Genomic DNA, 26,263 nt, shown 5'->3' on the forward strand with positions numbered 1-26,263 from the left:
CCCTCAGTTCAATGCTCCCGGCGATAACTTCTCTTACTGACGAGGATGATAGCTTCGAATGGAAGTTTAATGCGAATGGGGACTTCTCGGTAGCTAGTGTCTCAATTATGGAGTCGAACACCAAAGATCTTGCTTGGCCGCACACAACGGTAAGAATGTAGAATGTTGTTTGGAAGTTAAAGATTCCTCTTAGAATAAAAGTATTTGCTTGGAGGTTCTTTTCAAATAAACTTCCTTTAAAAGATCTTTTGTTTCATAGGAGTGTTCCTAATATCAATTCTATTGATTGCTCTTTTTGCTTGGCACATCCGGAGAACTTGAATCATTTGTTTACCGATTGTTCAGTTACAAGAGCGATTTGGAGAAGTATTTATATTTGGATGGGGGAAGACTTAGCCATTTCTTTAGAAGAGTTTTTGAATTTTGGACATATCCAAGACAAGGTGAAAAATGTTAATCACAAAAACAAGATTAATATCATTTGGATAGCAACTATTTGGAATCTTTGGCTCATGAGAAATGCTATCATTTTTTAGAGTAAGCCTTATAGTTATGACGAGGTGTTTTCTAATGTAATTTTATTTTCTTGGAGATGGTTGGTTTTAAGCCACCCTTTGTATCAAAATAGTTTGTATGATAGGTACAAGGTACTGTTGTCCTGTTTCAACTCTTACTAGAGTTTTTGTGTCGTAAGGGTTGCACCCCTAGTGCGATTACTTATAAAAAAAAATTATTCAAAATAAAATTAAAAACTTTGAACCAGAAATATGCATGACACAAAAGGAACGTACGGTACTGCATCCTTTCTTATCTTCTCATTGAGTAATCACTATTGCACAGTTTTTTGTTTTTATTTTTTGATAGTTGAAAATATGAACGCCTCATTAACTAAAAGCTTAATTACTATTTACTGACTGCACCACTATTCACTACGTGGTCCATGCATCCTGATCGATTCAAAAGCCCATAAAAGAGACAATACCCTTTGTTTTCCTTATTCAGAATCATTTAGTATTGATAAGTGAAAGCTAAAAATGGATTGGCATTTTGAGAGAACAGTACCATTTGTTCCTCCTCCAGAGTCTTCTTTAAGCTTCTTATATAACTATAACAACTACACTTATTCAGGTAAATATAACACTACTCCTCAAATCATTCACCTTTATACACCATTGTAATTTTCTAATTCTTTATGTTTCAAAACTACAGTTGCATGGATATATTGTTATTAAATGTTAATAGAAAATCATGAGATATTAGTGCAAAGAAGTAATAAAATAGATTTAATATATTTCTTAGGTTCCGTCTATTTTGGCTTTTCTTAAAAAGATTTAATATATTTCTTAGGTTCCGTCTATTTTGGCTTTTCTTAAAACTGATTTCTAATGTTACATAATTCTGTATAAAAAATATTTACAATGAAAAATTTCAAATTAAAATTTAGTTTGAATAGTTATTCTAAAATGTTTTTTTTTTTTGTGTAAGCAAGATGGAATATATTGGAGAACTAAGGGTTATTCTAAAATGTTATTTTAAATATTTTATCTTTTCATCAATTTTTTTTTAAATATTAAAATTTTAAAAAATCACTTAAATTTGAAACTATTTCAAATATATATACTATTTGAAAAAATTACGATTTGGACTATATTTTGTTTTCAATAATGTTTATTTAAGTTATAGGATGTCAAAAGTAATTTTTAATTTAGAAAAACCAAATATAAAAAAATCGTAATATTTTCAAAAACCATTTTGTAAAATCTATTTCAAAAAATATAAAGAAAAAATATATTTTTTAAAGCTGAAACAAATATACCTATAAAATCATTATTTGATTATGTTGGATTATTAGGAATGGAAGCTAGTGAAGTGGCAGTGGGTGAGACTCAACAAAGGTTGCTTTCTGCGAATGATGATGAAATGAATATGAATAATAATGGAAATGACTACCGAGAGAAGAAGAAGACGAAGAACACGAAGATAAAATTAACAAGTAACCAAGTTGAGTCATTGGAGAAGAGTTTCCAAGAAGAAATAAAGTTAGATCCTGATAGAAAGATGAAGCTTTCTGCGGAGCTAGGGCTTCATCCTCGCCAAATTGCTGTCTGGTTTCAAAATAGGCGTACTAGGTGGAGGACCAAGCAGCTTGAGCATTCCAATGATGTGCTTAAGCAAGAAAATCAGAAGCTCAAAGAAGAGGTAGCTAAACTACTTTTTCACATGCATATCTCTTTTCTTTTTTTTTGATCACTCACATGCATATCTCTTATGATTATGGTGTTTATAACTTTTTACCTGAATTGGCTACTGTTTCCTGAACAGGTGATGGAGTTGAAGGAAAAGCTAAAAGAGAAAGATGATTTCAGGATGCAGACATTTGGTGATGAAGTAGTAGAAAGCCCGTTGGAAGGGTTTGGAGAGTTTGAAGGATATAATCCATATCCAAGTTCCCACAATCAACATGGAACAACAAGTAGCATTCAACAAGCTGCAGAGGGATACATCAAAAGTTCTTTCATTGTTGAAGATTTTGACTCAGTTTCATTGCATCAGGAATGCTACTGGCCTTAGTTATAGTTCTTGAGTTTATGAGTCATAATGCACTAGTAATAGATTTCTGAAATATTGAATTAGAAAGTTTTGGATGGTTTAAATACATTTAATAACTGCATTATGATATGATTATGAAATTATTTAAGTTAGAATGAGTATTTATCTTAGTTGGAGTTTTATTTTAACTACTAACACGTTGAGCTTTTTAGCTTTTGAGCATTTTGCCCTGTTATTTATTATTAACATTATTATTATAATGATTGACATATTTTTATTAAGGGTTGCAAAACGGGCCGTGGCCCGCCGGACCGGGCCGCGCACCCGCCAAAAAATGGCGCGTTGGGTTGGGATTTTAGGCCCGCCGATCGCCAAAACCCGCCCCGCTAAAACCCGTCGCCCGTCATAGCGCGTTGCCAATGCCCACCGCCCGCCAAAGCCCGCCCCTCCTCCAAAATTCTCTCTTTTTTAGTTATTCTAGTAATTTCAATTTTTGATGGTTTATTTTATATATTCATTTGTAAATATATATATCTATAATATTTTTTAAGTAAAATTTGTTAAAAAGTTGCTTTTATAAAAATTTGACAAGATGTCTTGATAGATGGTGAGACATCATATCTTTTGTTTTCTATGTACTTCTAGAAGTGTGAGATACTTGTATGTCTGCTACAGTTGTTTTCAACTGTGCTTAGAAGATTTATTTAGATCTAAAAGATTTTGAATTTTTGCACATATTTTGTTTAGAAAAGATTATATAATATAAATCAATTTGAAATTTTTTTAGTTAAATTATAATCCGAATGAAAAAGATTTTATTGGATCCGGTTTAATTTAAAAAGATTTAATTTGTCATATATTGGATTTGATTGATTTCTTATTACTCTTAATTAGGCTTTTTGGCCTAATCTTATTTCCTATATAAAGAGATAGTTTATCATATTTGAAGAGTCAACCCTTTTGAAGAAAGAATTCATGTGTGTTGTAATTGAGTTTCTTTGAGTCTTTGTATTTTTGTTTAATGTGTAATACTCTATTCTAGAAAGTCTTTCAGAGGGAAAAAGTATTTGGTCTAAAATCATGATTTTTGTCACACTACAAATTATTTGTTCTTGCAAACAATTGAGAGAGTGTATGAGTGAAAGTGAGAGGATTTTAGATTTACGGGGAGCTTGATTTGAAGTTCACAAGTAGTATTAGGAAAAAGAGTTAAATTGCATTGCAGTCGATATCATTAATTTGATATTCTGTCAATTATTTGTTTTATGTGTGTTTGTAATTTGATTCATCACGCTTGTATTATTTGTTTGTAATTTGTGTGTAAATTTAGGCCTAATTTGTTAGATATGTACCATAAGATGCCTCTTCATTTAGTTCATTAGACTTGGGTTCATATAAATGTGTTTTAGCCTTTCTACAATTTGATACAAGTCAAAATTCTGAGTGTTACTTTAATCTCAAGTTAAATTTCTTAGATCTGTGTTGGTTAAAGCATTGGGCTGATAGTGTCTGGTTTGATACTAAATTATTGTACTAAAATACTTGTATCTTTAACTTTAATCAATGTAGAAGATATTATCATTTCCAATTGAGAAAATCATCGAAGAATGGAGTAGGCTTTGCGAGGATGAATTGAAGAACCACTATATATCCAATGTACATTGTATCATGTTAAGCATAATTTACCATAAAATTGTCATTTAAAATTAGATCATGTTGATAGTGTTTCATAATATTAGTGCAGGTCCGTGATGCATTTAAGTTGATGAATATTCACGTCTTGAAAAGTTTGTATTGACTCTAAGTTTCTGGATTTAAATTTCTTATTAATGCAACTTCAAGTTTAATTGCGTTAATGATTTTGTTTAAGTTCTTGTCGCTATGATAATGAGGAAACCTATGATATTTAATCTATTTATCACTTTTTTCTTTTGCTCATTATCTTTCTTTTTTGCACTTTATCTTTGATTTTGTAAAAATAATTCATTTTTGAATTCGGTTGTTTTAAGGGAAACAACCTATTTAACCCCCTCGAGACCTTATCTTATATATATTCTCGTCCAAAAATTGGCCTCAGAGTTGGTTCTTTTGACTAAGTCTAAGCGACTTCCAAAGTTGAGTATGTAGATTTTGATCCTAAAAGGTAAAAGAACCAAAATGCAAGCCTCCAATTCTCTTAGATCCAGGTTTTTGCTTCGGGTATTGCATCCAAATCATCAAAGGTTCCTCATGCTACCGACCCTAGAAAAATTCTTAAAGAAAATTATGACACTAGGAATTCGGTCGCATTATGCTTGAATATAAATCATATTGTCTCTAACCATAAGTACAAGGCATATGTCTCTAGTTTTTGTCAAATATTCAATAGAACATGAGTACCATGTAGACAAGGCTGCCAAAAGGGAAATCAATATTTATTTCCTTAAATCGGTTGAAGATCACAATATACTGAAGTTCATTGGTCTCCACTTAAAATTTAATCCTGGTCATGTTAGAGCCTTTTAATAACGTGTTGATATTTCTTTTGCTGGTATTCATTCACTTTAAATTTGACAAAAAATTGATTAAGTTTGATGTTGAAAACTTTAAGATGATGGGAAAGACTTTTTTAAAGGGTCCTCTTAACACAATTAATTTCACATTAGTCAAATGAAGTGTGCAATGCGGATGTTGCAATGGGTAGTTGTTAAGTTCACTATGCCAAATAAGACCTTAGGCAGTGCTTTTTTAATCTTAGGCAACACTTTTAAGTGTTGCTATTCTAGAGCTGCTACAGGTATAAACAACGTTTTTTAATGTAAAAGCGTTGGCTTAAGTGCACTTTACACAATGTCTTTTGTTAAAAGCGTTGGCTTAAGTGCACTTTAGGTAGCACTTCCTGCTAAAAACGCTGACTTAATTGCACTTTATGCAGTGCTTCCTGTTAAAAGCGATGACATTAGTGCACTTCAGGCATCACTTTTGGTTAAAAGCGTTGGCTTAAGTGCACTTTAGGAATCACTTTATGTCAGAAGCGTTGGCTTAAGTGCACTTTAGATAGCGCGCTTTATGATAGAAGTGTTGGCTTAGGTACACTTTAGGCAACATTTTTTATTAAAAGTGCTGACTTAAGTATACTCTAGACTATGCATTCTGTTTAAAAACCCTGGTGTAAGTCCTCTTAAGGCAGCACTTTCCGATAAAAGCGTTGGGGTAAGTCATTTTTTGTCCCATTATCAAAATTTTCTCTTCAATTCAAATATCATAAATTCTACAATTCTCACAATCATAAATCAATATTGTATCGTGAACAATAATAACCACAAGTGAACTAACTTGAATTTGCTTAAATTTCATAATCTCTATAATACAAATTCAAAATTACATATATGGAGGAAAATAATAACCTATATCTATTCAAAATTATATAATCTCCATGATATATTGAAGTATAATTCCTTCTTTTTTATAATATAATATATAATTACTTCAATGATATCTTCCTTTCAAATCTTTCATATTTATATATCTTTCACTTAAGACATTAATGTGATCAATCAGCTTTGTCATAAATATCATATTTATTATATTTCAATCAATATTTTAGTGAGCAAAATCAACATATTTGATAAAAAAAATTGAAACTAGTGAGTACCATATTTTTGTGTGTGTGTGTGTGTGTATGTGTGTGTGTGTGTGTATATACATATTGGCTTGCTAACGTAGATCTATTTGTTTTTATGAAGGTCTATTTTAGCAAGCATTAACTAAAAAATGGTTAAATGCACTCTAAGGTGCTGTTTTTAAAACACGCCTTCATACAAATAAGTGGGTGTATTCTAGCAAACTCCATAGGAGTTTGCTAAAATACACCCACTTATTTTTATGAAGGTGTGTTTTAGCAAGCTTTATCTAAAAAAATAGTTTTTGGATAGCAACCGTTTGGAGTCTTTGGACAATGAGAAATGCCATGGTGTTTGATAATAAATCTTATAGTTTTGATTGGGTCTTTAACAATGTTATATTTTCTTCTTGGAGGTGGTTGTTCTCAAGCCAAGCTTTGTCCAATTTTTGTTTTTATGATTGGTACAAGGTTCCCTTAGTTGGCTTTTGATCCGTTTAGAGTCGTTATTTGTAAGGGTTGCACCCCTAGTGCGATTTCTCTATAATCAATTGCTTATTGAAAAACAAATCTAAAAAAATAGTTTAATGCATCCTAAGGTGCATTCTACTATAATAGACCTTCATAAAATCAAGTGGATCTACGTTAGCAAACCCCATATATATCATGTGTGTGTGTGTGTGTGTCTATATATATATATATATATATATATATATATATATATATATATATATATATATATATATATATATATATATATATATATATATATATATATATATATATATATATATATTGAAAATTTTGGTCCACCAAAATGCATATTTTTAATTGTTGCACTTAAAGTGGTGGGATAAGTCATTTGAAAGTAAGCTAAAATGACACTCATATATTATATCATTATCATATTTTTTTGCAAAAACTATTGATTAATCTTTAACTTCTAGGATCACAATTAAGAACTTACAATTTTTCCTAAGTAACTATTATTTGACATATCTGTATTCACTCTAATCCTCCTTAATTTCATTCAATTTATCTTCCAAGTAAAAAATTTGAAGTCATCAAAGTACTCCATAATATAATATAAATTGACTTAGTTAAAATCAATTAGATATAAAAAAATCGTGAAGTTTCAAAATAGTAAATAAATTTTAAATCCATACCAATTTTAGAATATGATACTCACTATGTATTCTGATACGTGTAATGTTGTTTGATTTAGTCTTTGATACTCGAACTCCTATTTACTAGTGTTCCACTATTTTGTTTATACTAAAACATTTTCGTTGACAAAAAAACAAGCATCAAATTAAAATTTCTTATTACTAAAGGTATCTTTCAAATAAGAGAATCACTATAACTTTTCTCTTGTCTCTAAATGAAGAAAATGGCACAATGCTTCCAACATCCATTATTTTGAATTGGATAAAATGAAATTTAGTTATTGAATTTGATCAAAAACTATCAATTTAATAGTAAATCTTACAATATCACATATTGCTCTCATTGCCTTGCATGTTTCAATTCTTCTATACAATACTTACTTTCATTTTATATAGATATAATTATAAAAGTTGTATACTTTGTCAACATGGTTCAATCTTAACAACTATTAAGAATTGATTTTTAGACTCATTATGGTTATTTATAATCAAACATAAATTTCACTAAAAACCCATAAAATTAAAAATTAAACCCTAAAGAATCAAATTAAAAATATTTTATTGCAAGCACAAAGAAAAAGAAACAAAAAATTTCATTGCAAGCATAAAGAAAAAGAATAAAAAAATTTCACAAACCTTAAATAATAAAAAATTAAACATAAAACCTACAAAATAAAAGAGAAGAAATGAAAAATTTGACATCATTTTTATTTATTTACGGATGCTGCCTAATATACTACTTAAGGCAACCGTTTTATTTATTAATAAGCGGTGCCTAATGTATTACTTAAGGCAACGCTTTTATTTATTAATAACCGCTTTCTAATATACTACTTAAGGCAGCACTTATTTATTAATAAGCACGGCCTAATGTATTACGTAAGGCAACGCTTTTATTTATTAATGAGCGGTGCCTAATGTATTACTTAAGGCAACACTTTTATTTATTAATAAGCGCTGCCTAATATAATGTTATTTTTTTTATAAAAAAAATTAATGATTTTATGTGTAAATTAGACAACACTTTTTGTATATTTACGGGTGTTGCATGATAAACTACTTAAGGCAGCACTTTTATTTATTAATATATAAATGCGCCAAATGTACTACTTAAGGCATCACTTTTATTTAATTAATAAGTGCTGTCTAATGTACTACTTAAGGCAGCAATTTTATAAGCGCTGTCTAAAGTAAAGGCGTTGTCTAATATATAATTTTTATAAATTATTATTATTTTATTTAACATACAACAACACTTATATTATAAAGTGCTACCTATGTGGATATCTTGTGCCAAAACTTATTATTATTATTATCAAAAAGCGCTGCCTAATGGCCTGTTTTATTTTTAGCAGCGTTTTTATTAAAAAGATCTATGAAAATTTATAGATCTTTTTTTTATCTATTATGATATAAATTCCAGAAAAATAATAGGCCCAAAATCAATCGTATGCTAATGTTTTTATTATTTCCATTTTGAAGAAAATCAATTCGTAAAAAAAAATCTTATTTAATTCATTTAAGTAAAAAAAATTAAATTTTTGTAGGAGAAATCCTATAATGTGATAAACTTTATTGCAAAAAAATCACGAAAAAACATAGTTTAGATCATAAAAATGAATCTTATGTAACAAATTTGCAGCTATAATTGTCATTATATCATATCATGTCAGCAATAATAAACATGGTTCTGTAGGACATCCACTTTAACATTTTTGTCCTGCTGACATTGCCACGTAACATCCATTTTAACATTTTTGTCCTGCTAACATTGCCACGTGGCAGTGTCACGCCAGATGTGTTAACAGACGTTAGTAGGAGGAGTCAAAAGTGTGGATGAAATTTTTTTTAAAGATCACCTTTTACAGAAAATATTTAGAGGAACTAAAAACAAAATATGCATATTTATAAATATCAAATATTTAACCTTATTTAATATCATAACATGAATTTGCTACTAAATTCTTAAAAATAATTAACTGCATAAATTCAATAAAACCTTTAAACATAAAATTTTATACAAAATACATGTAGTTCAGAGAAGTAGCAAAATATTTTGAATATTAAATTCAATATATTGTTAATTAATAGTTTCACAAAAAGTGCTCGCTTCGATTACGATATTCGAGTGTTTGGATTTAAAATCAAGCAAAAAATTATACTCAAGAAAACCAAGCCAAAATGATTATTTTTCATGCTGTAATTTTCCTATCTTGGAAGAAATGGAAACATCAAAAACCTGAGGTACAAAGAAACTGCAAAAGCATAAAACCTAATATAGGCCCCGCCTGAATTAATTGGCCATAGAAAAACCAAAATATCATCCTGAGATATAAATAACCACATATTTGAAGCTAGTATTATATATGCCACAAGATATTACGAATTCTGAAGAAAAAAGTTCATATATACGACAAATTTAGTTTTGACCTTCAGTTGTTTTGTTCGAATGTTTTGGATAGAAAGGGAAAGAATTTTGAAAAAATAAATAAAGAATGCAATGGAAAAATAAATTGGTGTTTTGAACTTGTGTTATCGTTTCGGATTTGTTTCAAACCATTTTAGATTTGGTTTTGCTGAATCTAGTTTTAAGGTTACAGTAGTCGCGACAACAAATTGATTTCTTCAGATCTGGAGTTGTGGTTATTTGTTTTTTCGGTTATGTTCTCACCGAATTTTGGTTTGTGGGTGTAGAAATTGCTAGCCGGCTGGGGGTTAGATGCAACTCGGTTACAGTTCTGTCATCTCTGTCTGCGACATTGTTTTTGCTGATTTTAAGCCTCGTTCTCTTTGATGTGAGTTTGTTGATATACTGACTCTTGAATCTTTGATTGGTTTTAGATTTGTTGAGATTTGCAGGTTTCAATATTTTGTATGTCTCCATTGCGTCAAACAATTTTGAATTGTTTAGAATGACACTGATTTGTGGATTTTAGCTCTGATTCGAGTTTACTACCTCTGCGGTCTTAAAATCCGCTACAGCCGACTGTCATTGATTTTAGACTTTTTGGAATGAAATGTTTGTGATTACTTATCGCAGTTCGAGAGTAAGTTATTGGTTTCTTCGTTGGCGGTCGATTTCATTCGCCATTTTTAAAATCAAAATTTAATAATTGTCAATTCATATTTTTTTTTAATTTGGTTTCGCACCATAAATGGTTCGTTAAATTGTACAAGTGGTCGTGATGTATGGATATGTGTCTCTGATTTGCTTTAATATTTTGTTTTATTGGATTAAACTCATATCCCCCAATCTTATATTGCTCTCTCTTTTTTCTTTTTATTTTACTGGATTTCTTATTGATTAAAAAAAATTATGATATTATATATATATATATATATATATATATATATATATATATATATATATATATATATATATATATATACATATATATATATTATATATATATATATATATATATATATATATATATATATATATATATATATATATATATATATATATATATATATATATATATAATATCATAATTTTTTTTGGATAAGTTATATGCAGTGGGTTTTAATTTGCATTGTATCTTCTTCATCTTATGCGACAAATTTCGCAGCTAGGTAGTTTTCTTTGTCTTTTTAATTCATAATAATTTAAAATGATTAAAAAAAGTCATATAATATGTTATATCAGTATCTTTGTCACAATGACATTGTCACATATAGATCTAGTTACATAAATTTGCCATGTAATATGTCACGTTATTTTGCGTCAACAAAAATTTAATAAAGAAACCAATAGCACAGATGAAAAACTTTCAAGAAAGGAAAATTCGAATACCATATTTAAAAAAAATAAAAAAATTGATATATTTAAAATGACTGCAAACTAATTTAGTTAGTATTAAAAAGTATTTCAAATCAACAGTTTTTGATATCAAAGAATTAGAGAACAAAACTGTTTAAAAAATAAAGTAGGAGATTGAACTAATTAGCAGATCATGTCGACAAAAACGGTAATTTGATGATAAAATTTGTTTATAAACAGAATTAGTGAATTTTAAGGGAATTATTTGTATTTTGAAAACATGAAAGAAATGTATGGTTGAAAATAGCTAAATCCAAAATTTGTAGAGAGAATCATCTTTATTGTGTACACTGTACAGCACAGCACAGCAATGTCTGGATCATTTGTGACACACTCTTTCATACAGTTGGCATAGACTATTAGATATCCCACTTACACAAATTATAACTTGAGTTATAGTTCAAAATTTTATAATCAGTAGATTAAGTAGATTATAGGTAAGCTATAACTAAATTTGTCACAATTATATCATAATTAATTAAGATTTATGAAATATTTGTCACATTTAAACTATAACTAAATAATTTTATTTTATTTTATTATGGTTAAATTAGAACTACTCTAAACAAAGTCTCATAGACGACTCTAGACTGGGATAAATAATTGGAGGTAGAGGTTGATATGATTATTGTTTTTCAAATTCGACTATGTTATTGTAGGAGGTCAAGGAGGATTTTGGTTGTGCGGTTGTATTGTGTTTGTATTCTAGTTGTTGGTTTCTGTTGTTTTTAGTATTGTTTGTTTTTGCATTCAGGTTCTTGTCGCTTTTGTTTTAGCTGTTTTTGTGTTGGTTGTTTCTACTGCTGGCTTCTCTCTCTACTCTTTGACTTGTTAACCTTTCCTTAAAAGTTGTAACTTTTTTTACTTAGTATGTCATATATAGTATTTACCAGCAGGTTTTTTTTTTTTTTTGTTTTAAAATATTTTAAAGCGTTTTTTAAAGAAACACTCTCTTAACTAGTGGCGGCGGAGTTAGAAATTTTAGGGAGACTGGACAAAAATTTTACATATTATTTTTATTAATTTTACACTCTGTTTTTATTAATTTTGTTCTTAATTTTGTCTAAAAATAACTAGTTTTGCTTATGATTTTGTCTAAAAATCATCTATTAAGTGGAGGGAGTATACAATAAAAGAAGGGGTTGAGCCCGGACGTGTGCCCGGACTCGCTGGGCTGTAACTCCGCCCATGGTCTTAGCATGTTTTGATTGTGTGATAAAAAAAATGAAGGTGGGAGAAACTATTGTCCCAACATCGATGAATTACATGTGAAATAATAAAGAAACTATTGTCCCAACATAGATGAATTACATGTGAAATAATAAATTCTTATTAAACAAATAAAAAAATTGTTTAAAATCTCATTTGCTACTCATTAAACAAATGCTAATGAAATTTCTTTAATTTACTTGATACAAAATTAGTTACTTTATTATTATGCTAACTACATAAAAAGTTTCGTTGTTCCCTCTTTGTGTGTTCAATGAAGATTTAACAAAGAATATTTAATTCAAAATCTGTTGGGAAATATTTGTTCGAGTTCATATTATGGAAAAATTAAAAATAATATTTCCTACACATAAGATTTAATTCATCAGGAAAGTACAAGGTTTTGCATTTATAACTAAACAATTCATGAATGTGTTAGCTGAAGATTTCGTTGAACAAATATATGTGCTTCGAAGGAGTGCATAATCGAAGGCAAGGTGGTTACTGATGACCATCTCTGAGAAATATAAAATGGCTACTGATGGCCATGTTTCGATAGCAGGAAATGTCTAAGTTTTTTATGAAGGTGATGGCTACTGAAAGCTATTGGAAGGATATATCCTCGAAGACTTAGACAAAATTTATAAATTTACTTAAGTATTATTATTTAGCGTGTTTGTTAGTAAGTGTTTATTAGCATACTGCCACGCGTCGAAGATGGACTCAGGCGGGAAGATTTGAAATTCGAAGATAGTCACGTAACTGCTTATTCACAGATGTCATCGCTGGAAGTTCTTATGAGAAACGTGGCAGCAGATTAGCGTAGGGCCGTTATGGTCGAAACTAGTATAAATAGGAGTTTTCATGATAGAATTCCGTGTGTTCATTTTGTACAAATCACTCACATATTTACTCAAGTATCAAGCGTTAACGAGAACGAGTTCGCTGAGAAAATGTACGTATGACACCACCATCTTAATACATGAGTATTATCTTTTATTGCTTTTCGTCTTCGAATATCTTTAAATTCTTGCATTCTATTTACTTCTTATCATTTACATTACTGTATCTTTAACTTTCATGTTATTTACTTTCATGTTATTTATCTTCATGTTACTTACTTTCAAGATCTTTAACAGTTTTATGTTTTAAGATTCTTTTTAACAGAATTGCATGTTATGTTATATGCGTTGTCTACATTTTAAAGTCATAATCGCATATAATCAAGTCATCACTAAAAAGTGTATGTTTTTAATCGAATAACATTTGTCGAAGACAACGAATCATGAACATGGTTCTAAAGAATATTGATAACAATCTAATTGACTATGTGTCCTAGGATCAATCTAGTCGATCCTGCGAGTAACCAAATCATATTTATTATAGTTTGGAGGACTAGCGGTTGTTTACCGGAAATCACCGTAAACAAATTGGCACGCCCAGTGGGACCGTGTCAAGCGGATTGTTTTAATCAATTGCTTTGTTTTGTCTAGACAATATCAAGACCTTGTATGAACCTTAGGAACGGTAAATTAACAAACAGTGCACAACCGGTTCCCAAACGAAGGTACAACAAGAAAATGGCTGTTACAGCCAGTGCAGGGGGTAATCAAGATCCCTCACAAGGCGCAGGATCAGGAGCGGCAAATTCGAATTCCACTCAAGGAACAAGGGATACAACGGGTCCAAATGGATCGAGACCTGCAGATAATTCCCAGTCGGTGCCTGAGAATAATACAGGACTTTCAGGGACTTTGCCAGTTTCAGTGTCAACAACTGCACCTTCGACCACGAGTGCAGATGAAGTATTACCGTTTCCCTCAACAAATGCTGCGAATAACTTGTCTAGTCAAGGCACGAATTCAGCTTTCGAATGGAGGCCAAATTCTTCATTCGGGATGCCATTTCCTTTTGGATCAGGCGTACGAGGGGCCGGACCTACTTATGCCCCAACTAATAATGCGACATTTTCACCAAATGTGGGATCTGCAAGTCGAAGTACATACAACGGTGGTTTTTCTACCCAGGTGCCTCTTTATACCACAAACAGCCAAGCAGCATTTCGACAAGAAATGGATGCAAGCAATCATGATATGCTAGGGGCCTTAGCCAAAGAATTGACTTCAATCTTTACCCCATTGTTGACAAACATTACTTGCACAAATAGGGAAAATGTAGAAACTTTCCGAAAGATGTCATCTCAAATGAATCGGATGTCGGAGTTCATGGGTGTGACACAACCAAAAAGGAAAGATAAACAGCCCGCATACCAAGAGGAAATGCCCGTTTTAGAACGCATACAAGATGAGGGCCCATCCTCGAGACCACCCATCCGAGATATAAGCTCCTTGCGGAGGACGAATTGGACGGAAGAAACTCCAGTAATTAATTTAGAGACTTCAAGTCAAAGAACCGTCCCCGTTCGACAAGAAACGGAGGAAGAACAACCCAGAGTAAGAATTGTAGGTAGAAATGAACATCCAGATGGGGTTGTTCAAAGAGTCAGAAGGGAAAATCTGGCCACGGAGAATAACTTGACTGCTATGATAGAAAGGGTGATGGCCAATAATGGCCTAAGTACTGGACTCAGACGTCCAAATTATACATCCCCTATATCAGACTATATTATGCAGACAGAATTACCTAGGGGCACTAAGGTACCCAAATTTACAAAATTTTCAGGCGAAACTAACGAATCGACAGTGGAACACATTGCTAGGTATCTAACAGAAGCAGGGGACTTGGCAGGAAACGAGGACTTAAGGATCAAGTATTTCCCTAGTTCGCTGACAAAGAATGCCTTTATCTGGTTTACTACTTTGCCACCCAATTCGATAGATGCGTGGGCATACCTAGAAAGATTGTTCCATGAGCAATTTTACATGGGTCAAACTAAGATAAGTTTGAAGGAATTGGCCAGTGTTAAGAGGAAATTCACGGAGACTATTGATGATTATTTGAATAGGTTCCGTCTGTTGAAATCTAGGTGTTTTACGACAGTTCCTGAGCACGAACTTGTCGAAATGGCAGCAGGTGGTCTAGACTACTCAATAAGAAAGAAATTAGATACCCAATACCTTAGGGACATGGCCCAGTTAGCGGATAGAGTTCGACAGGTCGAACGCTTGAAAGCAGAAAAGGCTAGGGCTAACAAAAGTCATAAGAAGGAAAGGATAGCGTACGTCGAAGTCGAAGACGCTGATGATGAGTCTTGCGATGACTCATATAGCCTGGAGGAAGTCGAAATAGACTTAGCAGAATTAAAAGAGGCACCACCTTATGCCTGCAAACTATTAAATCCTGCAAATGGAAAGAACCCTGTAGAAAATGATAAGAATGATAGGTTTCCTAAGAAAACTTATACATTTGATATTACTAAGTGTGATGAAATATTTGATCTATTAGTAAAAGATGGCCAAATGATACTACCTCCTAATTCCAAAATTCCTCCGTTGGAACAACGGAAGAAAAGAGGTTTCTGTAAATATCATGGGTTTTTAGGCCATAAAACTTCACAATGTTTTCTTTTCAGGGATCTAATTCAAAATGCTATCAATGATGGAAGGTTGAAATTTGCTGACAAGACCAAGAGTCACATGAGGGTCGATACCAATCCCCTAAACATTGCTGATGCTAGCCTCTGTGAGGTAGAAGATATCAACATGGTGGAGGTATCGGAGATCGAAGTGGCGGAAACTAAGGCAATGCTCAACGGAAAGCAGGCTACTGAAAGCCTGAATGATGAAATAATCTTCAATACTGAGATTGAAGAAGCTTCCCAAATAGAGATGACTGAAGCACCAAAAGAAGAGAGCAATGAGGCCACTGAAGACCTCAGGATGAAACTCCAGAAAATCCAAATCTCTGAAGTTGCTCCAGCGGTGGTCAACATGGTTAGCGCCAGACACCCAACATCTGAGTTTGGCGAACTAGAGACACGGCTGACAAGGCAGAATGGGGGTATTAAAGTTCCTCTAAGAGCTGAAAGCCTCAAAGACTACCTATGGAATTGCCATGAGAGAAATGGCGGAAAACAATGGATGTGCCCAAGGTGTTCGATCATGCTGAATCGAAGAATCGAAACCAATTTCGAAAGGGCTCGACGTGAAAGATGGGAACACCCAGGGAGAGAACCAAATCCTTTACTACAAGTGTACCCAAGGATGGATGAAAGCTTATTAGGATTTTTGATCAGATGCCACAAGGGGAACTCTGAAGTTGCACTCTGCCCCAGATGTGGGGCAGCCTATGATGAGATGCTAGCACGATCATTTGAACGTGTGCACTGCTCCATGAATCAAGAAACTCAGGGGCTACGTCCTGACCTGTATGGTTTCGATGTATGGACCCCAACGAAGAGACCAGATAGTCCACATCCTAGAGTTCGAAGGGTAACGTTCAAAATCCCTGCAGATCCACCTAGGGATAGATGGGTACAAGCTGATGCAAGAACCGCAATGGCATATAGGAGACAATTTCAAAGGCCAAATCGAGAGACATATCGATTGGAGAACTATAAGGGAAAAAACCCTATGTCTCGGTCCCAATGGAGGAGGCACCAGAGGATGAAAAAGGCCCAGAAGGAATATAGACCAAGAGAAACTGGAGAAACTAGCAGCAACCAAGTCCCATACCAGGGAGCAAAGTTAAACAAACCTCCGGTGGGACGTGCATTGTTCGAAGCTGAAAAGCTCTTGGATGAAGAAGATAAGATGCGGTCAAATTCCTGGAACGAAGAGGACAGAATGACAAATGATTTTGATTCTGATGGAGTCTCGTCTATAAATTTAAATTGCAATGTTGTGTCCGTACTCCCTCACGAGTTTAACCAAGAAACTGAAGTAGAAGACGGTGAGGAGGCTGATATCGAAGAAATGGCAAAACACAGACCTGTGTGTTACTATGTGCTAAATAATGGTGCAGTCGAAGAGCAGAATGCTTTCTTCGAGAGGCCTGATGAGGGTATGAGAAATCATTTGAAACCACTCTACATTAGGGCTAAGATTGAGAATGTTGGCATCAATAAAGTCCTAGTTGATGGGGGAGCAGCAGTAAATTTGATGCCCCAGTATATGATAAAGAGAATTGGCATGTTCGATACGGACATAAGACCACATAACATGGTCCTGTCTAACTATGAAGGTAAGATAGGACAAACACTGGGAGTTGTTCAAGTTAATTTGACAGTAGGCTCAGTTACCAGACCCACTATGTTCATGGTTATACCAGCAAAAGCAAACTATAACCTGTTGCTCGGAAGGGAATGGATTCATGGGGTAGCAGCTGTACCCTCCACAATGCATCAGAGGGTGACAATCTGGAGAGAAGATGGCATAGTAGAGAACATCGAAGGTGATCAGAGTTACTATATGGCTGAAGTTAACCAGGTAAATAAATCCAACTTCGATAGGAATCTGGCAAATATAGGACCTTGTCATACTGCAGAAGAGATGTACACCCCAAATAAGAATGCATTGTATTATCTTACTTTGCACCCAAACGGATTCCAATGGGATAGAGAGATCATGGATGGTCCAACGGATACAGCACCTTTAGAAGATCATGCAGCAATACGGCCAACAGGCTGGGACGATGACATTAATCATGTCTGAGTCTTCATTCTTCGAAAGGATTTCGGCCTATGTGGCCGAGAACAAACAAAAGGCGGCTCTCGAGGCCGAATTAGCAGATGTAAAGGTAGATACCATCCAAATCAAAGAAGAGATAGCAGAATTGGAGGTGCATACAGATTTCAAACACTCCAAAGATACGATCCTAGACGAAGAGATTATGGACGAAGGATCAAACCAAAGATTAGATGCAATATACGACGAAGAACCTTTAGGGTTCGAAAAAGACCCAATGGCTTCTAATATAAAGATGTTAGCCCAAGATCCATTCGAAGAAGTAAACCTCGGAGACAGGGATCAAAAGAGGATAACATATATCAGCGCGAAATTAGAGCCAGAATTAAAAGCAACGGTCATCAAAATGCTGAAAGAAAATAGAGATTGCTTTGCTTGGGATTATGATGAGATGCCTGGTCTAGGAAGGGATCTAGTCGAATTGAAGCTTCCGATAAAAGAAGGGAAGAAACCTGTGAAGCAAACTCCTAGAAGATTCGCGCCAGAGATCCATTCGAAGATTAAAGCAGAGGTCGAAAGGCTTTTACGTTGCAAGTTTATCCAAACTACAAGGTATGTCGAATGGATTGCCAATATAGTGCCTGTAATTAAAAAGAATGGCTCTTTACGAGTATGCATAGACTTTCGTGATCTTAATGCAGCCACTCCTAAAGACGAATATCCCATGCCTGTAGCAGAAATGCTGGTAGACTCAGCCGCAGGTTTTGAGTATCTAAGTATGTTGGATGGATACTCAGGATATAATCAGATCTTTATTGCAGAAGATGATGTATCCAAGACAGCGTTTCGTTGCCCAGGGGCAATAGGCACTTACGAATGGGTTGTAATGCCTTTTGGTTTAAAAAATGCTGGGGCAACTTACCAAAGAGCAATGAACTCTATATTCCATGACTTTATAGAAACATTCATGCAAGTATATATAGACGACATTGTGGTGAAATCTACTTCGGGAATGAGTCATCTCGATCATTTAAACCAATCATTCGAAAGAATGAGGAAACACGGATTGAAGATGAACCCCCTTAAATGTGCTTTCTTTGTACAAGCAGGAGATTTCTTGGGTTTCGTAGTCCATAAAAAGGGAATAGAGATCAACCAGAACAAGACAAAAGCCATCATGGAAACCAAATCTCCATCCACGAAGAAAGAGTTACAATCATTATTGGGAAAGATAAATTTTTTAAGAAGATTTATCTCTAATTTGAGTGGACGCACGCAAGCCTTCTCGCCTTTACTACGGCTTAAGCAAGGAAAGTTCGAATGGCGTGCTGAACATCAAGAAGCTTTCGATCAGATAAAGCAATACTTGACTTGTCCACCAATCTTATCTCCCCCAAATGGGAAGAAACACATGCGCCTGTACATTTCAGCATCAGACAAAACAATAGGCAGCATGCTGGCACAAGAAGATGAAAATGGCATCGAAAGAGCCATTTACTACTTAAGTAGAGTACTCAATGATGCAGAGACTAGATATACTGCTATGGAAAAACTCTGCCTTTGTTTGTATTTCTCTTGTATTAAGCTTAAGTATTATATAAAGCCAGTTGATGTTTACGTTTCGTCTCATTGTGATGTTATTAAGCATATGTTATCCAAGCCAATATTACATAGTCGAATTGGCAAGTGGGCTTTAGCCCTAACGGAATATTCGCTAATATTCCAACCTCTCAAGGCAATGAAAGGCCAAATTGTGTCAGACTTCATTGTCGATCACGCAGTGGTCGAGAATCATCAGCATTACGTGGACCTAAAACCTTGGAAGTTGTACTTCGATGGGTCGACACATAGAGAAGGTTCTGGAGTTGGAGTGTTGATAATTTCTCCTGATGGAATTCCAACAAAGCTCAAGTACAAACTCGAAGGACCATTATGCTCCAACAATGAAGCTGAGTACGAAGCGTTAATCGCCGGACTTGAGGCTTTGTTAGAATTGGGGGCAACCAGAGTCGAAATTAAAGGAGACTCCGAATTGGTCATCAAACAATTAACAAAAGAATACAAGTGCATCAAAGAGAATCTAATCATGTACTTTGTCATTGCAAATAGGCTACTCAAGAAATTCGAATACGTAGAATTGAAACATGTATCAAGGGTGAATAACCAAGAAGCGAACGACTTGGCACAGTTGGCTTCAGGATACAAAGTATCGAAAGAAAAATTGGAAGAATTGATCGAAGCAAGAGGAAGAGCAATGTCTACTAAACTTTCCCCGAGCGATCTAGAGAATTCACAATTGGGTTATGCCAACAAAGAAGAGTTCGAAGTCCTAAATATTGACTCTTTGGCAGACACGGATTGGAGGAGCCCAATAATCAACTATTTGAAGAATCCTTCGACGGAGACAGATAGAAAAATCAGATATAGAGCCTTGTCATATTTTCTAATGGGGAACGAATTGTTCAAGAAAACTCCTGAAGGGGTATTGCTGAAATGCTTGGGCGAAGCAGAAGCATACTTGGCTCTATCAAACGTACACAGTGGGGCATGTGGTGCACATCAAGCAGGACATAAGATGAAATGGCTTTTGTTTCGTTATGGGATGTATTGGCCTTCAATGTTGAAAGATTGCATAGAATTTGCCAAGGGGTGCCAAGAATGCCAAGAACACGCAGGTATACAACATGCTCCAGCAAATGAACTCAGTACAATAGTGAAACCTTGGCCTTTCAGAGGATGGGCTTTAGATTTAATTGGAGAAATTCACCCTAAATCATCCAGAGGTCAAAGGTACATTTTGGTAGGAATAGATTATTTCACAAAATGGGTCGAAGCAATACCATTGGCAAATGTGGACCAAGAAGCGGTGATTGAGTTTATTCAAAAATATATTATATATAGGTTCGGAATCCCAGAAAGCATAACAACTGATCAGGGATCAGTCTTCACTGGACGAAAAATGCAGGACTTTGCCAAGGAAATAGGATTCAAGTTGCTAACATCCACACCTTATTATGCTCAAGCAAATGGACAAGTCGAAGCAGCAAATAAAATTATAATTGGTCTTATTAAGAAGCATGTGGGGAAGAAACCCAAGAATTGGCATAAGACTTTAGATCAAGCACTTTGGGCTTGTCGAACCTCTCCAAAAGAAGCTACAAATACAACTCCTTTCCAGTTGACGTTTGGACATGATGCGGTACTACCAATCGAAATATTTTTGCAGTCAGTAAGAATACAAAGACAAGCAGACATTTCTCCCAACGTTTACTGGGAGTTAATGATGAATGAGTTGGTAGATCTAGACGAAGACAGGCTTCGAGCATTGGAAATGATTAAAAGACAGAAAGAAAGAGTATCCAGAGCATACAATAAAAAGGTGAAAGGTAAAACTTTTGTTAATAATGATTTAGTCTGGAAAGTTATTTTACCTATAGACCGAAAAAATCAGGCGTTTGGTAAATGGTCCCCACATTGGGAAGGACCTTTTCGAATCTTAAAAACATTTTCGAACAATGCTTATGAAATTGAAGAATTAGCAGAAGATCGTAGGATCTTAAGAGTAAATGGGAAGTATTTGAAGAAATATAAGCCAAGCATGTTCGAAGTTAAGATTGCAAAAACGTAGACACTTGAGGTGTCACGAAAAGCCAAAATGGTTAGCCATGTGTCAAAACACATGAGCCATATTGATCAAAATGGCTTTACATGCAGAATAACAGACTTAAAAAAGGAAAAGTCTAAAGAAATTTCAAAATATTTGTCATTCATAACTTGGGTTTTGCATGCATTACAAAAGATCCAAACAGGATCTGAAAGTACAACAAAAAGGAAAGAGAGCATAAAAACCCTAAGACAAAGGAAAAAGGAAAGTTGTTAGTTAATCCTTTGGTTTAAACCCTCCAAGGACAACACGGGTGAAGGTTCGGCTTCGAACATGTCGATGGCTCCGCCCTCACGCATGCGTCTCACTACACCCTTTCTTTGAAAGATGAAAGTAAGAAGTCTTCCGTAAGGGAGGCAAGTCACGTTCCTCTGCCGTTCAGTACCAATAGAGACAGCTTTCACAAGACCTTTGAATATCATCAAAGGAATGTTGATCTTCTTCCCTCGAAGACCACAGAAGATGAACTCCAAATCTTCAACCAAGATGTTGTTTTCGTTGACCCTCCGAGGCTGGAAGTTGCCTACGAGCATCTGATGCCAGATCCTAACAACTCTGGCGCTGAAAGGATCATTTTCCATGACGGACCTCAGCATGAGATGCGTGGTCATGTTAAAGACATCATCATCAAAGCGTTCCCCAGAATTACTACACTTGATTAAGTGAGCAATGGTGGCAGGAGTAATACTGAAACGTGCATGCCGAATCTCAGAATCTATGGTGGTTCTACCTTCAGGATCTATGCGTACAGTAGCATTCATCCAAAATTCAGCCAACATGTTTGGATAAACAGCACCTTCCAAGACTTCCTCAAAGTAGAAGTCCAACTCCTGATTGGCAAACAAAGTTTCAAAAGTGACAAAGTGGCGAAGGAGTTCATCCTCAGAAAGTCTGAACTCGCTCCGGATAAGGGTTTTGATTTCATTGAGTGAGAGGATTTCGGCCATTATGAAAAAGAGAAGAAGGTTTTGGAGGAAGAAAAATGGTTTCTCTTTTCTGAGTTTAGGAAAGAAGAGAATGAGTGAATGAAGAAAATAAGGGTGATATTGGACCTTTATATAGAAGGGGAATACTAAAGGTTGGTTTAGTTTCTTAATAATTGATTAGACTGCAGTTGGTTTTTTCAAAGAGAGGAGTTATTACATCCGCCGTTTCCCGCCCTTGGAAGTTGAACAGCAATCATGAAACTGATTCACGCACGTCTTAAAATGACGTTTTGAAAAAGTAACGTTACTGTTAGTCATGATTAGGGCTAAAGAAGTAGAAACGTCAAGTCCAAAGGCTAAGAGGTCGCGAAGAGTATTCGGAGTTTACATGTTGCATTAATGAAGAATACTGTGGAGGATCTGAAAATATATTTTGACAAGAGATTGAAAAGATTTGCTAAGAAATAGTGCTGATAAATATTATATTAAGGGAGAAGTTAAGCATATAAATAAGTGCTTTTACAAAACATATGAGGTTTCGATTACAAATGAGAACGCAACAGATAATAAGGTTCGAAGCAGCTAGTTGAAACCCTCAGGGAGGTTATTCTTGATCTTTGAATATTGTGACTCCCAAGAAGTCATACGGAGTTCGATCACCGATCGTTGCTTCTTCAACCTTTCGATCTCAGGAATTAATTTTTGAGCAGCCTCGAAATGTGTGATCCCTGATTGTACTATTTCGACCAACTCCTTTTGATTGGATTGTTGGATGGTTGCCTGGCTGCGTTCAGCTTCCTCGATTTTCTCCTCAAGTGCCTTTATCTCTTGTTTCCAGATCTTGATATTTTTTGCATGATCATCAAAGGCCTTCTGGTCTTCTGATTGCTTAAGTTTGAGGACCTCGCCTCGTTGGGTTGCATCTACTGCAGAATTCCATGAAGAATCACGGGAGGCTATTGCTTCAGATAACTCTCTTTCGATATTTCGTTTTCGAAGGATATCAGCTTGAAGTTGCTCAACCAAGGAGCCTAACAGAACAAGTACATCTGAGACTGTTGTGGAGACTTGAAGTAAATCTACTTTTCTCAAAAGTTGATGTAAACCATGACTCTTAAGAGGATCCCGAATGAGGAGATCCACAAGATTGACATCGAAGAACCGCTCTTTGATTTGTCGAAGCACGCTAGAAGTGTCTTCTTGGTTGCCAGACTCCACAGTCGCAACTGGAATAGCGTCAGGACTTGGAGACGAAGAAGCATCCACATTCATGATAATCTTCAAGAAACTAAGAGGATCAGCATGCTTTAATTGTTCTAGCTCCGAAGGCGTAGGGGCAGGCATTGAAGTGGTCCCAGGATCAGCTTTTGTGTCAAAAGTCGAAGCTTCTTGAAAGTTTTGCTTTTCTAGTTTGGAAGTTTCCTCCGTAGCATCTGATTCAGACACGGTGTCGTCACTGTGATGAGGATGCAGATTCACATTGTCACTACCTGAGAGGGCGTGATCTTCGCCTTCCAAACTTTTGTCGTGATGGGTAGCTGGAGACTCATCAGTAGAATGACTTTCTTCAACGGGTTCATCAGGCAACATAGTGTTGATGGGCTGAGCATCTTCGACCACGGGTGAAAGAGCGGGAGCTTTGTCTCGAGAAGTATCTGTGTCGAATAAAGCAGAGTTAGTCATAAGAATAAACCTGTAACAAGTTTGTTCAACGAAGCTAAAGATTATTATTACCATAAAGTTTGGGGACATCAACGGTAAGACCAGGATCTTTGAAGCCTGAAGTAGCAGTACCAGCATCATCCTGCAATAACAAGGTAGAAAAGTTAATCCCATTATCTAGATAAAGTCACAAGTTAATATGCGAAAAACCTGGAAGACCTTGGTTTGAATATTATCTGGAATTGAATTGTGACTTTCGACAACAAGTATGTTGCTAGTTGTTTTCAAAGGAGAATCTTCAGAGGACGCTTTATCAGTAGGAGAAGCAGTTTTGGAGGGACTCGCTCCCTTTCCTTTTTTCGAAGGAGTAGCAGATTTTTGTCTTTTCCTAAGTCCTTGTCTAGTGTTAGGAGGAGATTTATCCCCATCATCTGAAGCAGCGGGCGAAGAAACTTTCCGTTTCGGACCAGTTGGGGGCTTCGAACTCTGAAAAGACAGATGATAAGCAGAGGGACTATTGATTACGGATTATATAAGATTAAGAACGCAAAAGGTGCGTACCGTAGGCTTTTTATCAGGATTGAGAGAGCCATTTTCACTGGGTTTGTCGCTTTGGGATGTCCCAGGATTCTTTTGGGCAGGAGTCTCTTTGATCTTCCTCCTGTGAGCAACAGCTGTAGTCGAAACTAAAATTAGTATACCAGTCAAAAAGGAAAAGTCAGTCGAAAAGATTGTCTGAATCCAAACCTTCAGGTATTGGAGTCAAGACACGAACGTGTTTGAGATCTATATGGAGATGTCCTTTGAAAGTATCCAAGGTATGCTTAGTCGGAACCACCCGTTCAGCGCGTTTTTTACTACTATTTTGAAGATCCTTTAAAACGTTGCCACACACAAACCAATCTGGAAAAGGAGGGCTCAAAGCCACACCAAAATCCGCGCTTGGCAGCGGAGGAAATTTTGGAGGATTAAGTTTGAAAGCCACTTCATAACGTAGTTCTGGTCGAACATACGAGGGCAATTTCAACTTATCCAGTTTGGCGGAAAACTTTTCGCGCAAAGTAATTGCAGCCTCACGGACGGTCCGACTAAGATCATCAGGCCTATAGATAGTTTCAAAAAATTTTTGGAAAGCTTGTATTTCTTTAATATGAGTTGTAGTACCTTTACGAAAATGCTCCTGCACATCAGCAAAAGCTGCAGTTAGTTCCTGCGTCAAACTATCAGCATCAAGGATTTGAGAAGTATAATAATCCGTCCACCATTGATGGAAGTCTGGTGTACAGTAAAAGGAAGGTTCGAAAGGAATAGGGGAAAGGTTGGTGACGCCAGCATATCTGTTAACTTTCTTTTCACATTCTTCTTCTGACAAGTATAAGGTGTGGAAGCATATATGACTCCTTTTCTCATATAAGCATTTTGGTTTTATTTGGACCAATCCAAACTGTCGTGAAACCAAATTTGGTTGATAGCACACAAGAGTGCATTGCCCTTTCGATGGTCGAAGGCGATAGAGGAACAATCTTGGAGTCAGAAAAGATTCCCAAATTTCCATAAGCTCAGTTTGTTGGTCCTGAGATGTTGGTGGGAATTTCTGAGTAAACCATTCAGGACCCTTGGTTCTATGTACAAACGGAGCCATAGACGGATCAAATTGACGACGTTGGGCAAACATCATCATGTACGCTAAGAAGCATTCTTGAAGTTTCCTAGGCTCTTCTTGTGGAGTCAGGTAAGCCAACCTAGTTCCTTCAATGGTTCGATTCCTGATTTTGTCATCTTCCTCCTTGATTTTCCCTCGAAACGGAAGATGAGCTTCGAACGTAGCATTTAGCCACAGTTGCAAAAGCCAGAAAGGTCCAGCATAAAGTAAGGTACCAGATTGGAAATTCTTGGTAAGGTTTGCAGCTTCGCTGAGGTTTTCATAAAGAAATCCCAGAAGTAGTTGGCCAAGATTGAGCTTTTTTCCATTATGCAATTGGTTAGCCATGCAAAGATATCTCTTTGCAACTTGTATGGATCTTGAGCAGAAAGCACACCGCGAAAGCCATAGCGCCAAGAAAGCAATATGTTCGTT

General features: G+C 35.1%; 1 protein-coding gene across 1 annotated transcript; it reads left to right on the top strand.

Annotated features, from left to right (window-relative positions):
• The first annotated feature begins 1,008 nt into the window (after window positions 1-1,008).
• Window positions 1,009-2,720, top strand: LOC131613116 (homeobox-leucine zipper protein ATHB-22-like). Its single transcript, XM_058884822.1, has 3 exons — window positions 1,009-1,128; window positions 1,853-2,199; window positions 2,323-2,720. The coding sequence occupies exons 1-3, from the start codon at window positions 1,035-1,037 to the stop codon at window positions 2,569-2,571; spliced, it is 690 nt and encodes a 229-aa protein (XP_058740805.1). The 5' UTR covers window positions 1,009-1,034; the 3' UTR covers window positions 2,572-2,720.
• Window positions 2,721-26,263: the final 23,543 nt, after the last annotated feature.

This window comes from Vicia villosa, linkage group LG6 (genome assembly GCF_029867415.1).
Source record: "Vicia villosa cultivar HV-30 ecotype Madison, WI linkage group LG6, Vvil1.0, whole genome shotgun sequence".
Taxonomy (NCBI): domain Eukaryota; kingdom Viridiplantae; phylum Streptophyta; class Magnoliopsida; order Fabales; family Fabaceae; genus Vicia; species Vicia villosa.

Coding starts and splice junctions, on each gene's coding strand:
- LOC131613116 (XM_058884822.1), top strand. CDS start 1,035: ATGGATTGGCATTTTGAGAGAACAGTACCATTTGTTCCTCCTCCAGAG. Junction 1,129..1,852: donor TAACAACTACACTTATTCAG/GTAAATATAACA, acceptor TTGGATTATTAG/GAATGGAAGCTAGTGAAGTG. Junction 2,200..2,322: donor ATCAGAAGCTCAAAGAAGAG/GTAGCTAAACTA, acceptor TTTCCTGAACAG/GTGATGGAGTTGAAGGAAAA.